Source organism: Emydura macquarii, unplaced genomic scaffold, assembly GCF_026122565.2.
Source record: "Emydura macquarii macquarii isolate MOO-44397 ecotype Brisbane River unplaced genomic scaffold, CSIRO-AGI_Emac_v2 contig_3305, whole genome shotgun sequence".
Classification (NCBI taxonomy): Eukaryota; Metazoa; Chordata; order Testudines; family Chelidae; genus Emydura; species Emydura macquarii.
The window spans coordinates 7,349,843-7,363,997 of record NW_027133442.1 but is presented as its reverse complement, the minus strand read 5'-3'; the positions used below and the strand labels follow the sequence as shown (position 1 = coordinate 7,363,997).

General features: G+C 50.1%; 1 protein-coding gene across 1 annotated transcript in view; it reads right to left on the bottom strand.

Annotated features, from left to right (window-relative positions):
- Positions 1-12,466, bottom strand: part of LOC137143264 (zinc finger protein 436-like) — a 604,313-nt gene extending 591,847 nt beyond the window's left edge. Inside the window, exons 1-3 of the mRNA XM_067532957.1 lie at positions 11,888-12,466; positions 9,809-9,952; positions 8,555-9,643 (exon numbers count right to left, since the gene is read on the bottom strand). Of these exons, the coding sequence (XP_067389058.1) occupies positions 8,555-9,530 (976 nt within the window). The 5' untranslated portion in view covers positions 9,531-9,643; positions 9,809-9,952; positions 11,888-12,466. The remainder of the gene's footprint in view (positions 1-8,554; positions 9,644-9,808; positions 9,953-11,887) is intronic.
- Positions 12,467-14,155: the final 1,689 nt, after the last annotated feature.

Sequence of the window (14,155 nt, the reverse complement as noted above, 5' to 3'; positions counted from 1 at the left end):
AAGTTGGCGGGGAGAAGCTCTCCCGCCAACATAGCGCTGTCCACACCGGCACTTATGATGATGTAACTCATGTCTTCACCCCCCTGAGCTATGTAAGTTGTTGCAACGTAAGCTGGAATCTACATGTAGCCTCAAACTCTCAATACATGGGTGGTGCTTAGTGTCAAAAGCCACAAGGCAGCAAGCATCTTGTACCACTGATCTCAAGTGATTAAAGATTCAGCTTTGACCCAGAATAACTCTTTGAATATTCCTTCCCCAAGGGGTCAATGGGTGCAGGGTGCTGGCAGAGAGCAATCTGGAGCCTTGCAATCAGTTTGGGGAGTGTGTGAGTCCACAAAACATTAGAAAAACCACCTCAGATCTGGATCATTATCCCTACCCTGCAGCCCTTGAGGCACAGCAATTTTCAAGACAATTGGAGTCGGTGTGCGGATTTTAGAGCATTTAGGGAAATCAGCTGTCTATCAGAGGGCTCTTTGGACCTTAACTATGGTGGTCCTACCACTCCACTATAATCTGTCTGTCGGTCTAACCCCAGTCACTCCTAATATTTCTAAGTGCTTCCCTCCCAGAAACTGTATTTATCGCCTGCCTCCAGCCCCAGCTAATTTCTAGCTGCAGCTGACAAGAACTGAAAGAGGAAGAGGCCCTGCTATGTTGAAAGCCCGAGTGTGAAGTAAGTGCAGCTGCACTTCTGTAGTGTGTCTGGCGAAGACACTCTATGCTAAGAGGAGAGAGCTTTCCCGTCGGCATAATAAATCCACCTCCGTGAGAAGCGGTAGCTATGGTGTTGGGAGAAGCTCCTCTGTCCACACCGGCTCTTAGGTCGGTTTAACATACGTTGCTTGGGGGCGGGAGGGAGGGTGGCTTTTCCACACCCCTGAGCAACATAAGTTATACCGAGAGAAGAGGTCGTGGGTACGAGCCCAAAGACTGATGCCGGCAGGGCCCTGATAGCAGCCTCAGTGAGGGAAGAGTCATCTCCCGCAACAGAATCAATGCGGGGAGGTTACTCCCTTTCCATGGGGCTATGTCTACACTACAGCCTATATTGACATAATGTATGTTGGAATAGCAGCCCCCTGAGCAACATATTACACTGACATGAGTGCCATGAGAGCTTCTCTTGCCAACATAGCATCTACTACTCGCAGAGGTGAGTTTTTTATGCTGACAGGACAGATCAGTGGTTCTCAGCCAAGAGCATGCGTAACCCTGGGCCTAGGCAGAGATCTTCCAGGGGATACCTCAACTCATCTAGATATTTTCCTAGTTTTACAACAGGCTATATAAAAAGCACTAGCAAAGTCAGTACACACTAAAATTTCATGCAGACAATACGGCTCTATATTCTATATACAGAAATGTAAGTGCACTATTTATATTCCAGTTGGTTCATAATTCTATGGTAACAATGCGACAGTGAGCAGTTTTTCAGTAATAGTGTTCAGTGACACTTTTGATTTTTTTATGCTGATTTTGTAAGGAAGTAGTTTTTAAGTGAGGTGCAACTTGGAGACGCAGGACAAATCAGCCTCCAGTAGTCGGGAAAGGTTCAGAGCCCATGGGATAGAGTGTCCTCACCAGACACGCTGATGTGGTGCAGCTACATTGGTACAACTGCGCTGCTGCACATATAGACAAAGCCTTGCACACAGTAACAGGCATTTTCATGCCATTGCAGGCCAATGGAAGACAAAGCCAGGGTAGAACCCAGGAGTCCTGACTCCCAGCCCCCTGATCTAACCCACTAGACCCCACTCCCCTTCCAGAGTTGTGGAAAGAGCCTAGGAGTCCTGCCTCCCAGCTCCCCTGGCTCCAACCCACTAGTCCTCCCACACTATTTGCCCCGTGCTATTAGCAGGAAGTCAACTTGGAGAAAGCAAAGGTTCTGCTTGTATGCTTGCTTCACACACACGAAACCACAAGACATCAGGAAATAGTTGTTTTGGGTATTTTAGTACAATCTAACAGAAAGCTGGTGTGTTTTTGTTTTAACCTTTAGGGTCCCGGTGCAGTATTACAATTCCCAAGCATTCAAAAATCATAAATCAGGTCCACTGAAATCATAAAACTGGCATAAAATATCTTGAGATTTTTTTTTTACAGTGATAAATTTGTGGTTGTCCTTATTTGAGATCTGAGCCACCAAGTGTCATTGTTGCTAGCTTTTCTCCCCCAGACAAGGGCTGGAGACTTACATTTTGTTTTAAAATACAAAAGACATGATTCTTGTCTAATCACATGACTCCAGCAGCTGGGTCTGTATGTGAAATGTCAAATATCATGAGTTGACAACACTGCATAGCTCTCGGGCTCAGGGCATGAAGAACCCATGTGTCCTGAAGGCTGGAGAGGGGCACTTAGAGGAGGGGTTTCCACAATGGGGAAGGAGCACAGATGGGAGGTGCTAGCAGGAGGTAGGGGGGCTGGAGAAGAGGTCCCTGCAATGGGGAGGGATCACGGATGGGGTTGGTTTGGGGAAGGGTTCCTGCAAATAGGGGGTTGTAGTCCAATGGGGGTGGGGGGAGGGGCTCCTGCATCAAGAGGGATCACGCTGGGGGTGCTAGTCTGCAGGGTTGTTGGCGGGGTTCCTGTATTTGGAGGGATTACAGGTGGGAGCACTCGTGTGAGCAGGCTTGGGGGGTGGAGGCTGTGCAGGGAGGCCAGTGGGGATTGTGGCAGGTAGGAGAGCTAGGCGGAGCTGGACCATTTGGAAAAGGAGTCCATTCATCCCCTTAAGCCACTGACTTGCCAGGGCAGATTCAGGGTGTGGGAGCCAGAAGGATTTGCCCTTGTGCCCCATGATCCCTGGGGTTCACAGGCTGCTCATGGTGGGACACCCCCATGTGGAAGGACACGCATGAGGAGGCCAGAGGGACACCCTGCCTGAGGTCTGAGCAGTCCCCAGGTGCAGCGTTTTTTCCCTCCCAGCAGCTGCAGTGGCTAGGCTGGAGGTGTCTCTGGCAGGTGGAGAGACCCCCCCACCCCACGCACCCTAAAAAGGATTTAAAAGTTGGGCAGTGTTCATGGGAAAATTGATTATGTACAGTGACAAAGTTGAGAGTGTCCAGCCTGGGCCATCACTAGCGACTGAGGGTGTCCAGCTCGGGATGGCTGAAATTAACAAGGGTGTTGGGCCTAGAGAGTCTCTAATGAGTCTCTACTAACGGAGAGCATCCAGGGCGTCTCTAACAATTGACGGTGTCCAGGCCAGGATATCTCTGTCGACGAAGGGCATCCAGCCTGGGGCAATGCTGATGACTGAGGCCATCTGGTTGGGGTGTATGTATGACAGCATGTACCCATGTCCACACCCTACAGACTATTGTAATAAGCTTTGTATAAAGTACGCTTTGTGAGGTATCATTTGAAAACTTGTAATTTGCTGGTCAATACTGTCCTGTTAAATTATGTGTGGCAGCATTGTTTGTGAAGTTATAAGCTTCCACTCTATAGTATTATTAACACATGTTCCAGACTGAGAATGGCAAACAAACCTGTCTCAGAGGAATGGGTGCGCTGCTTACTTTGCTTTTAAGCAGTAAACAGAGTCATCAAGGAGGAAGGGAAACAAAAGAAGCTCCAAAAGGTGAGGAAAAGTAGCAGGGAGCATCCTTCCCTATAAACATGCATGACTTCTTGCATGACTTCATGCATCCGACGAACTGGGTTGCAGCCCACAAAAACTTATGCCCGCAGAAATTTGTTAGTCTTTAAGGTGCTACAGGACTCTCGTTACTTTAGCTTTATGTTTCTCATAACAATTTCTGACTTTTATGCATCATTACTTGTATTCACGTAAAACCTGTCTCTTTGTAGTTAACAAACTTGGTTTTTTGCTTTATCTAAACCAGTGTGTTTAAATCAAACTGTCTGGGGAACTCCATTTGGGGGTAACAAGATGTGTGCATATTATTTCTATTAATAAACGGACAGACTTTATATAAGCTTGTATTGTGTAAGTGAGGGCTGGGCAGCACAGGACCTATGTTTCGGGGGGGAAATGGGACTGGGGATGTGTTGGGGTCACCCTGCAGTATAATCTAGGCTGGTAAGAGCCAAGATGGGGCTGGCTAGTTGCAGCACACACAGATGTAGCTGGGAGTGACCTGCATGCTAGGGGCTGTTTGTGAGCAGTCCAGGCAAGAAGCTACAGCAGCGAAACTTCATAAAGGGTCCCCAGGTCAGACGGCAGGGGTGCTGGAGCGACTCATTAGTCTCGATTCTACTCTGGGTCTGTCACAAGGGCAGTGCTAATGATGGAGGGCATCAGGCTAGTAAGTCCATAATGACCAAGGGCGCCCAGCTCAGGATGTCTGAAATGAGTAAGGGTGTCTAGCCAGAAGTCGCTAATGACTGAGGGCATCTGGCCTGAGGTGACACTGACAACTGAGGGGATCTGGCTCGGAGCATCACTAATGGCCAAAGGCATCCAGCCCAGGGTGTCTCTAGCAATGAAGGGTGTCCAGCCCGGGGCATGTCTAACGACTCACCCCCCCATAAGCTTCCCTTTATAGACACATCTGATGCAACAAGGCAGCAACGCCGTTTCTAACAGGTCTGCTTCTCTCTCTCGTCTCCCCTCCCTTTCCTATCGGTGACCCCCCCTCAAGGCCAGCTATCAGACACGAGCCTACAAATCGAATGCAGTGCCCAGGGTTGGTTCTTCCCACCCACAAATCCCCAACGCCTTCTTCCCCAAACCTATGCCACTTCCTGGGGCTGGTGTCAAACCAACACTGCTGCCTCCCCCTCCTCCCCGCTGCCCAACAAGGTGCCCTTAGTCCAGATACCCTCCATCCCATGGCCCTTCCAGATGGGGGCTCATCCTGATGGACCCTGTCTCCCTCTGGTCAACCCACCTTTGAGAGGCGGCCCAAGCAGCAGCAGCAGCAGCAGCAGCAGAGGAAGGGCGCGTGAGGTTCTGGCCATGTCGGGGTCTGGAGTGTGGTGGATGCCCCAGGGATCTGAGGGTTTAGATGGCATGAGGCATGATGTCATGTGCTCAACAGCACATTGTGGAGACAGCGACTGGATGGAGGTGTAGAAGGAAAGACCGGCTCAGGGTGACAGGAACAGAGCTTGCGGGAAATGATCATGCAGATTTCTATTACCCTGTTTCCCACGGTGGGTGGGATGAGGGCTGGGGTGGAAGGAAAGGGGCGGGTCATGCGAAGTGTCTGCAAAGCATTTCCTTCCGCTTGTCGCTTATTTCCAACAACAAAGTCGAACTACATTTGGTGCTGGTGTGGGTGTTTCGGAAAAAATTGCACTGTTTGAGCCAGGTGGGGAGGTGGGGGTGCAAGGGGTGGGGTGTCACATCAGGAGACCCCGATTGGAAAAGGGGGGATACGTGTAAATTGGAGTAGTGAGGTGCCCTTGCTTTGGTAACAGGGTTGTGCCCTTTTACCCCGAGACATCCTATTCTCTGATGGGCTCAATGGAATAAATTGAGCCCAGACCTTTTCCTCCAGCAGTGGGCTGCGACCCCCAGAGTGCTGGCTGAACCAAGAGGAAGGCAGGGCTTGCAGTTCAGATGCTGTGCTGCAACCTGGGTGCAATGCCTAGCTCTGCTATTAGCTCCCTGGCTAACCTCAGTCAGGTCTCTGAGCCTTGATCTTCCTGTGTGAAAACACTTCTCTCTTGACCTAGTGGCTTTAAGTTCTTGGGGGCCAGGGACTGTCTCTCAGTGTGTCTGTGCACAATGGGGGTCTGGCTTCACCTAAAGCCTCTGGCTGCTACTGTCACACTAACAGCAATAACAATCACATCCCAGTTGGGTAATTCCATTGTGCTTCCCTCTATCTTCTTTCAGTTCCCCTCCTAAAGCACTGTGCAGTGTTCCTGTTAAACACCCCCACACTCCACTCTAGACACTGCTGCATCTGAGCACCAGACAAGAGATCCCTGTATAAATACTACCGTCTCCCCCCAGGTGGCTGCATCTCACGGGGAATGTATATCCCAACTGCTTTCATTGTGAAGAATTTCCTCCTAACAGCAGTAGATGTAAAGTTACGAATCTCCTAACCCCGTCACTTCCCTAGAACAGACCTGTAACAATGCAGAGACCTTCCTGCCACCAGCCCTACTAACAGCATCTGCTGCTGGATTTCCCTGGGGGTCAATTATCCCCCAGGGAATAATTCCCCACCTCCACCGTACTGCCACAGAGGGCCAATGCAAGGACAGAACCCAGGGTCTTGTAGATCTAAGAGCATACATCTCTGCTGCATGAGTTAGCAGCATACATATCTCCTGTGTGGGTATCATGGATCCAGTAGACTCCCAAACCCTTCTTCATGTGGTCTAGCCACACAGAGCTGGCTCTTGTCTACACTAGAAAGAATCTACCATGTAGCTTATGCAGTGTTGTGGTAGCTGTGTTGGTCCCAGGATATTATAGAGACAAGGTGGGTGAAGCAATACCTTTTAATGGACCAACGTCTGTTGAATAGAGACAAGCTTTCGAGCTATACAGAGCTCTTTCAGTGGCACTGTAGCGTATAGCAGGAGTGCTATACTAGCAACCCCCTCTAGTGGAGATGTAGCTTATACCAGCAAGAGTTCTTTTAGCTTAGCTTATATCAGTTCACCAGACAGAGTAAACTATACCAGTAACAGGCCATTTTTGCCAGTATTATTGTATCTATTCTAGGTCTTTTACCAGCATAGCTTTGTTGGTCAGGGGTGTGATTTTTTTTTTACTGGTATAATTATATTGCACAGCAAGATCTAATGGCTGGAGGTTGAAGCTAGACAAATTCAGACTGGAAATAAGGGGCAAAGTTTTAACAGTGAGGATAAATAATCACAAGAACAACTTCCCAAGAGTCATGATGGAGTCTCCATCACTGACAATTTTTAAATCAAGACTGGATGTTTTTCTAAAGGATCTGCTCTCGTTCAAACAGGAATTATTGCAGGGCAGTTCTCTGGCCTGCATATTGGAGGTCAGACTAGATGTCCACAGTGGTCCCTTAGAATCTAGGAGCTGCTACAACCCTTTAGTGTAGATGCATTTATAGCAATATAAAGGTTATACCACCGCAACTCATTCCTCTTTGCACACTGGAATAGCTATGTTGGCCTGTCTTCACATGGCCTATCATCTCTCATTCATGATTAAGATGTCAGTGCTCGCCTCCAACAGGCCCATGATCCCAACCTCCACTGCCGACATGTTAACATTTTCAAACAAGCCCCTTTGTGCTTTCTCCCTCATGCCTTGGAGGAGCTTCCCATAAACATTTGCAAAGTTACCTCCTCCTTCAAATCCCTCCTAGGCTGTAAGCCCTACAAAAAACTTGAGAATGGTTAGGCTGCTGGGGCTGAGCCCATCCTGCTGACCACGGCTGTTTCATTGTTTCCTTGTACTCCACCATAAGTCTGTCTGTAGCCATCTGTCATCTCGTTTTACACTTAGATTGTAAGATTTCTAGGGCTTGGCCTGTCTTTTTGTTCCGTGTTTGTACAGCACCTAGCACAGCGGGGGTTTGGTCTACAACTAGGACTCCTAGGCACTATGGTAATACAAATGAATAGCAATAATAATAAAAGCCCCTTTATAACCGTAGAACTGAGCCCACACTATGGATGCTGCACCCCAACTAGACTGGTGTAGTTAAAGAGCTATAAGCTTTGTGTGTAGACAAGGCCTTACTGTGAGACATGCCCAAACCAAGCAGAATTTAAAAAAAAACCCAAAAACATTCATACTGCTTCATACATCACAAAGGAAAAAGAAAAGGGGCCCAAACCCAGCCTTAAATTTTTTCCCCTCTGTAGGTCACTTTAAACATGGACATTTGGTTTATTTACATGGTGGAAATGGTGGGTTCTTGTTTTGGAAAATACTGTTTTTATCCTGGAAAACATCATGTCAAACAGACCTTGTAAAAGTCAATTCATACAGAGACAGAAAAGCACAATTACCGCTCAGCAGAATCCGCACCTCATCCACACACTGCCAGGAATGTCAGTCTATCATTGTGCTATGCATAAGAGCAGACTGAATGGTTGTAATGGTCCCTTCTGTCCTTCAATGTCTATGATTGGGATTTCCAGTGGGGCCTCAGGATTTAGGTGTCAGAATTCAATTGAACCTGGTCACTTGACACCATTAGGGTCATTTGAAAATTCCAGTAGATTAATCTATGGTATTCCAGCCACATTCTCACACCAAAACCACGTTGACATTGGCCAACTGTTGACATTCTCATCCATCTGATTAATCTATGACATTCCAGACATAAACTCACGACAACACTATGGTGCTATTGGTCAATAGTTGATGCTCTCCTCTAGCCAATTAATCTATGATGTTCCAGCCATGCTATTATGCCAACGCCATATTGACATTGGCCAATGGTTGACGTTCTCTTCCAGCCAATGAATCCATCATATTCCAGGCACCTGCTCATGCCAACACCACACTGATACTGGCCAAAGGTTGACTCCCAATGGATGCTTTTCCCTAGTAGCCTCTGTCACGTGTGGCTTCTCTGATGTTGAATCAGGGCCGAGCTCTCGATGAAACTCTTCCCACACTGGGGACACTTGTAGGGCCTCTCGCCTGTGTGGATCCTCTGGTGTCTGAAGAGGGTGGAGCTCTGGCTGAAGCTCTTTCCGCACTCAGGGCAGGTATAGGGCCGTTCCCCGGTATGAATCCTCTGATGCCTAATGAGGGTGGCGCTCTGGCTGAAACCCTTCCCACACTGGGTGCACTGGTACGTCCTGGCTTTCAGGTGGGACCCCTCGTGCTGAGCCAGACCCAAGCCATCCTGGAAGCTCCTCCCACACTGGAGGCACTTAAAGGGCTGCTCTCTGGCATGGATGCGCTGATGCCGAAGGAGGTTGGAGCTGCGGCTGAAGCTGCGCCCGCACTTGGGGCACCTGTAGGGTTTCTCTCCGGTGTGAATGCGTTGGTGGATGATCAGAGAGGAGCTGTCCAAGAAGCTCTTCCCACAGTCAGAGCACTGGAAGGGCCGGACGCCCAGGTGAGCCCGGCGGTGGGTGGAAAGCTGGGAGCTCTGGTGGAAGCTCCTCCCGCAATCAGAGCACACGTAGGGCCGCTCCCCCAGGTGGGTGCGGCGGTGGGCCAGGAGGACAGAGCGGTGGCGGAAGCTCTTCCCGCAGTCAGGGCAGAAGTGGGGGCGCTCGCCTGCGTGCGAGTGCTGGTGCTGCAGGAAGCAGGAAGCCTCAGCGAAACTCTTCCCGCAATCGGGGCACTGATGGGGCCGCAGTCCCTGGTGAAGGCGCTGGTGCCGGAGCAGGTTGGAGCTGCGGCTGAAGCTCCGGCCACAGTCGGCGCAGCGGTAGGGCCGCTCCCCTGTGTGGACACGCCGGTGCGTGAGCAGGGCTGAACTGTCGACGAAGCTCTTCCCACATTCACCACACTTGAAGGGTTTTTCACGGCTGTGGGTCCGCTGGTGCCGCAGGAACTGGGTGCTCAGACGGTAGCTCTTTCCGCATTGGCTGCAGATGGTCAGTGGCTCCCCCAGCTCGGCTGGTAACAGGGACATTTTGGCGGTTCCTTCCACACCACCTTGCTGGGCTCTTCCTGAGAATGTCCCTGTTTCTGCAGGCCCTTCCTGCTGCAATACGCCCCTCGTTCTCACTCACATCCTGGCACCTGCTGGGAGAGAGGGAATAAACCACAAATAATAAGACTCAGATTCAAACTCTGACCTGCCCAGGAGCTGGCTGGTTCGGGGGGAACTTGCTGGGCTCAGGTGCACAGACACATCCCTTTTACAGCAGAGCCCACTCCTCTCTTCTCCCCGCTGCCATCCAGCCCTACCCAAACTCCTGCCAGCATCTCCCCACTTGGGGCTCCAGGATGTCCTGTGCAGCTCTGCTCCCACAGGCCCTTCCCGCTGGGAATTCTCCTCCGCTGTCCTGGTGCCTGCTGGAAGAGAGAGAGAATCCAGCCGGGGCTCATTCCCTGCACAGGGAGAAGAGGGGAGGTAAATGGGTTTGTTGCTGAGCAGAAAATCTGATGGTCAGGAAGCAAATCCTCCAAAACCCTTTCTCGAGGAGAGAAGAAGGGCTGGTTCTGCTGCAGTGGCCTAGCTGAGCCCTCAGAGAAAGGCTGGGGGACAGGAGAGCTCCTGACAGGGTCAGGCAGAGTGGATGGCAGTCAGGAGTGATTCTTACCATGAGGACAGGGCATCAGCTGCAAACTGATGAGTAACTTGGATTTCCTGGTTGTTGTTATACTGCCTCAGGCTTATCTAAATTGCCAGCCTTGCGGCTAAGGCACTGGGCTGTAATTCAAGAAGCTGGGTTTGATTCCTAGCTCTGCTACAGACTGCCTGGGTGACCTTGAGTGAGTCACTGCATCTCTCTGGGCCTCAGTTTCCCCATCTGTAAAACGGGGATAATAATCCTGCCTTTATCTATTTAGACTGTGAGCTCTTCAGTGCAGGGACGGTCTCTCACCGTGTGTCTGTGCGGTGCCTAGTGGAATCAAGCTCGGGGTCAATGTAGCACCTGCCCCTTGGGGGGAGAGAGGGGGGACCCTGATCTTGGTAGGGGCTTGGGATAATCTCAGACAGGGTCTGTGCAGTCCCTGACACAATTCATAGATGACAAGGCCGAAAAAGACTGTTGTGAACAAAGAACTTTCCTAAAATAATTCCTAGAGCAGGTCTTTTAGAAAAAATATCCAATCTTGATTTTAAAATTGCCAGTGATGGAGAATCCACCACAACCCTTGATAAATTCTTCCAGTTGTGAATTACCATCACTGTTAAAAACGTAGTCTGAATTTGTCTAGCTTCAGCTTCCAGTCATTGGATTGTCTTATTTTTTATCTGCTACACTGAAAAGCCCATTATAAAATATTTGTTCCCCCCATGGGTACTGAAAGACTATAATCAAGTCACCCCTTAACCTTCTCTTTGTTAAACTAATTAGATTGAGCTCCTTGAATCTATCACTATAAAGCATGTTTTTGAATCCTTTAATCATTCTCATTGTTCTTCAAACCCACTCCAATGTATCAACATCCTTCTTGAATTGTGGACACAAGGGCAGAACACAGTACTCCCAAATACAGAGGTAAAATAACCTCTCTACTCCTACTCAAGATCCCATTTAGGTAGCCATTTATGCACACCTTAACCCTTTTGGCCACAGAGTCACACTAGGAGCTCATGTTCAGCTGATTGTCCACTATGACCCCTAAATCTTGAGACAGGACAAAGTTGTAAATATCACCTGCATTCTTTGTTTCTATACATTTACATTCAGCCATATTAAAACAGATATTGTTTGCTTGCACCCAGTTTACCAAGCACTCCAGATCGCTTTGTATCCGTGACTTGTCCTCCTCATTATCTATTGCTCCCCCCATTTTTGTGCTGTCTGCAAACTTTATCAGTGACAATTTTGTTTTCTTCCAGGTCATGGATAAAAATGTTAAATAGCGGAGGGCCATGAACCACGTGGAACCCCGGGAGAAATGCACCCACTTGATGATGATTCCCCATTTATAGTTTCACTTTCAGACTTATTAGTTAGCCAGCTCTTGATCCGTCTCATGTGTGCCGTTACTTTTCAGAATGTCATGCGGTGCCACTACAAATACCTTATAGAAGTCTCAGTATTTTGCACCAACACTATTACCTCTGTCAACTACATTTATAATGTCATCCAAAAAAAAAACAAAAAACCCCAAACAAGCTCTGGCACAGTGAGCCCCCAGCTGTAGGAGACCCCCCCTGCCCCAAGGCCGTTAATAACATGTTACTGATCTAACCTATGACGCTGGCCGGGGAGAGCAGCTATGATAAATGAGTCATATTTAACAGTTTAACTCATTTTGCATAGATCAACCAAGGGCCTTGAAACCACAATGTGTTAACCGCTTTCATACCACGTCAGTGCTGCAAAAAGCAGTTTAAACATGCAGAATGGCCAGGTCCTTGAGGGGCGGCGGGGGAATCTCAGCGCACGTCTCCCCTTCATTTTCATTGCCTGAGGTCAGTAACTTTTGCTCCTCCGAGGAAGTGGCACAAATCACAGTCTCCAATGGTGTCCCCAAGCACGCTGGGCTGGTGGTGGTAGGGGGCGGGGGACGCTGCTGAGCTCAGCTCAGCTGCACAGACCCACACCCCCTCAGTCCTGCTCTCGAGCTGGCGGGGGTGGATTTCTCCGGTCCTAGCCCCCTTTCAGCTCCGATCCCTCGTGCCCCGGCCCTGCGGCCGCTTCCTCCAGACAGCGATTTCCTGCCTCCGCTGCTGTTTCTCTCCCTCCCCGGAGCCGCCTCCCCTGTGCCCCCACTCACCGCCCGGCTGCAGCGCCCGGGGTGGCGGGTTAGTGATTCCTTAGGGGCTCCCCCGGGAGGGGGAGTCTCATTGCAGACGGGGATCCGGCCCCTTGGGCAGGACGCGCTGCCAGTCTGACGCCAGCCAAGGGTGAAGGGGGCGGGATGGGCTGGAGTGGACAGGAAGGTCCCTACGCTATTGCAACCCCGTTCACGGCACGGCCAGCTCGGTTCCTTTGTGGGGCTGGGAGAGGGAGATCGGTGGGGTTAATAACCCTCTCTCTCCCTGTTCCATCCTGGCTGGAGCAGGAAACGACTGCACGCACAGGGTGGAAGGATGCAGGCGGTGCCCCGGAGGAGATGCAGATGAAATGTCTCCTGTGGGGGATATCCCCTAGCTCCCCACAGTTGGAGGCCGGTGTATTCGTGGGATGAGGTTAAAGATTTAAAAAAATCTTGGTTTCTTTAAGTGACACAGTGAGAAACCGCCCTGCAATGACCAGATTTGACAGTGAAAAGCCCATCAGAATCTGACAGTTCTGGAGTGATTTGCAACAAATCATGGATCCCTGGCAGCCATTTTCATTACTTGTATCACACAGCAGCAGGTTGAGGAGTTGGGGTGTGGCTGGGAGTCTCTCCAGCTGCTGTGGGCCCAGGAGGGGACCACTGGGCTCCTTTATTAGCAGCTCTGTGAGCTCTGGAGAGAAGAGCTGGATGCCAGAGATGCCGTTGTGGAGATGGCTGCCCCGCACCTGGGAACATCCATCTGTCTAGCCTCTCAAGGAGCAGCCCCTCCAGTTCCCAGCAGCCTATTGTGCTCACACCCCCTCCATGGCTCCCAAATGTGACTGGGGCCAGGGAACTCTGCTGGACTCAGCTGCATAGATCTCCTGTGCTGCCCTGGAACTTGCTGCATGGAGTCCTTCTGGGTTCAGCTGCACAGACTCTGCAATCTTCAGAGCTGATTTCGGGGGGAAGGGGATATCTCTCTGGTCCTAGCTGTGGTTCAGGTTCTGATCCCCTTGTGGCTGCTTCCTCTAGGCAGGGATTTCCTGTTGCTTTTTCTTTCCCTGCCCTGGAGCCGCCTCTTGCTGAGACTCTCCGTATCTCCCCTGCACTCATGCTCACCGCTCCAGCTAGGAGAGTTCTGTGGCAGTTGGAACTTTGGGGCCCAGGAGGTTCCAGGATAGGTGGAGCACTGGGGCCTGGAACCCGTGGTAGCTGGAATCTTGAGGCCAGGCATATTCCATGGCCATTGGGCAGATGGAAATTTGAGGCTTGGAAGGTTCTGTGACTCCTGTAAATGGGAGCAGACTGGGTGCAGCCAGGATGGGGTTGTGTCCTTTGTGGTCCACTGAGAGGGAGACACCCCAGCTGGCTTTCTCCACCACCACCCTAGAGATGGAGACATTTACCCCCCTCAGACCAATTTTAGAAATCCTCACTGTGATTAAATGGAACTAATGCCAGTCCTTGGAAACTGAAGTCCCCTCACCTGGAGCAAGGGAGAACAGCAATCAGAGAACACTGTGAGAGATGGGGTTAAACAACAGGAACCTCCCACTCATCAAAGGAAATGTTGCTGTGACCTTACACCCCTTTAACTTGCCCTGGTTATTCAGCATCTTCCACTGGCTGGATGTGACACAGCCATGGGAGAAGAACTCTTATCCTCTGATCTGGCTAGGCTGGGTCAGGCGGGATCCTGCTGGCTTTGGCTGAACTGACCTGTTGTGACACGCTGTACCCCATGTACACCCTTATGATGTGATTTGTGTATCATTCATGTTCACCCTTACAGTGTAACTGTGTATTGTCTGACACAAAGTATGTGTTTTTGGGATGCTCATAACATACTGAACATTATTGTTATGG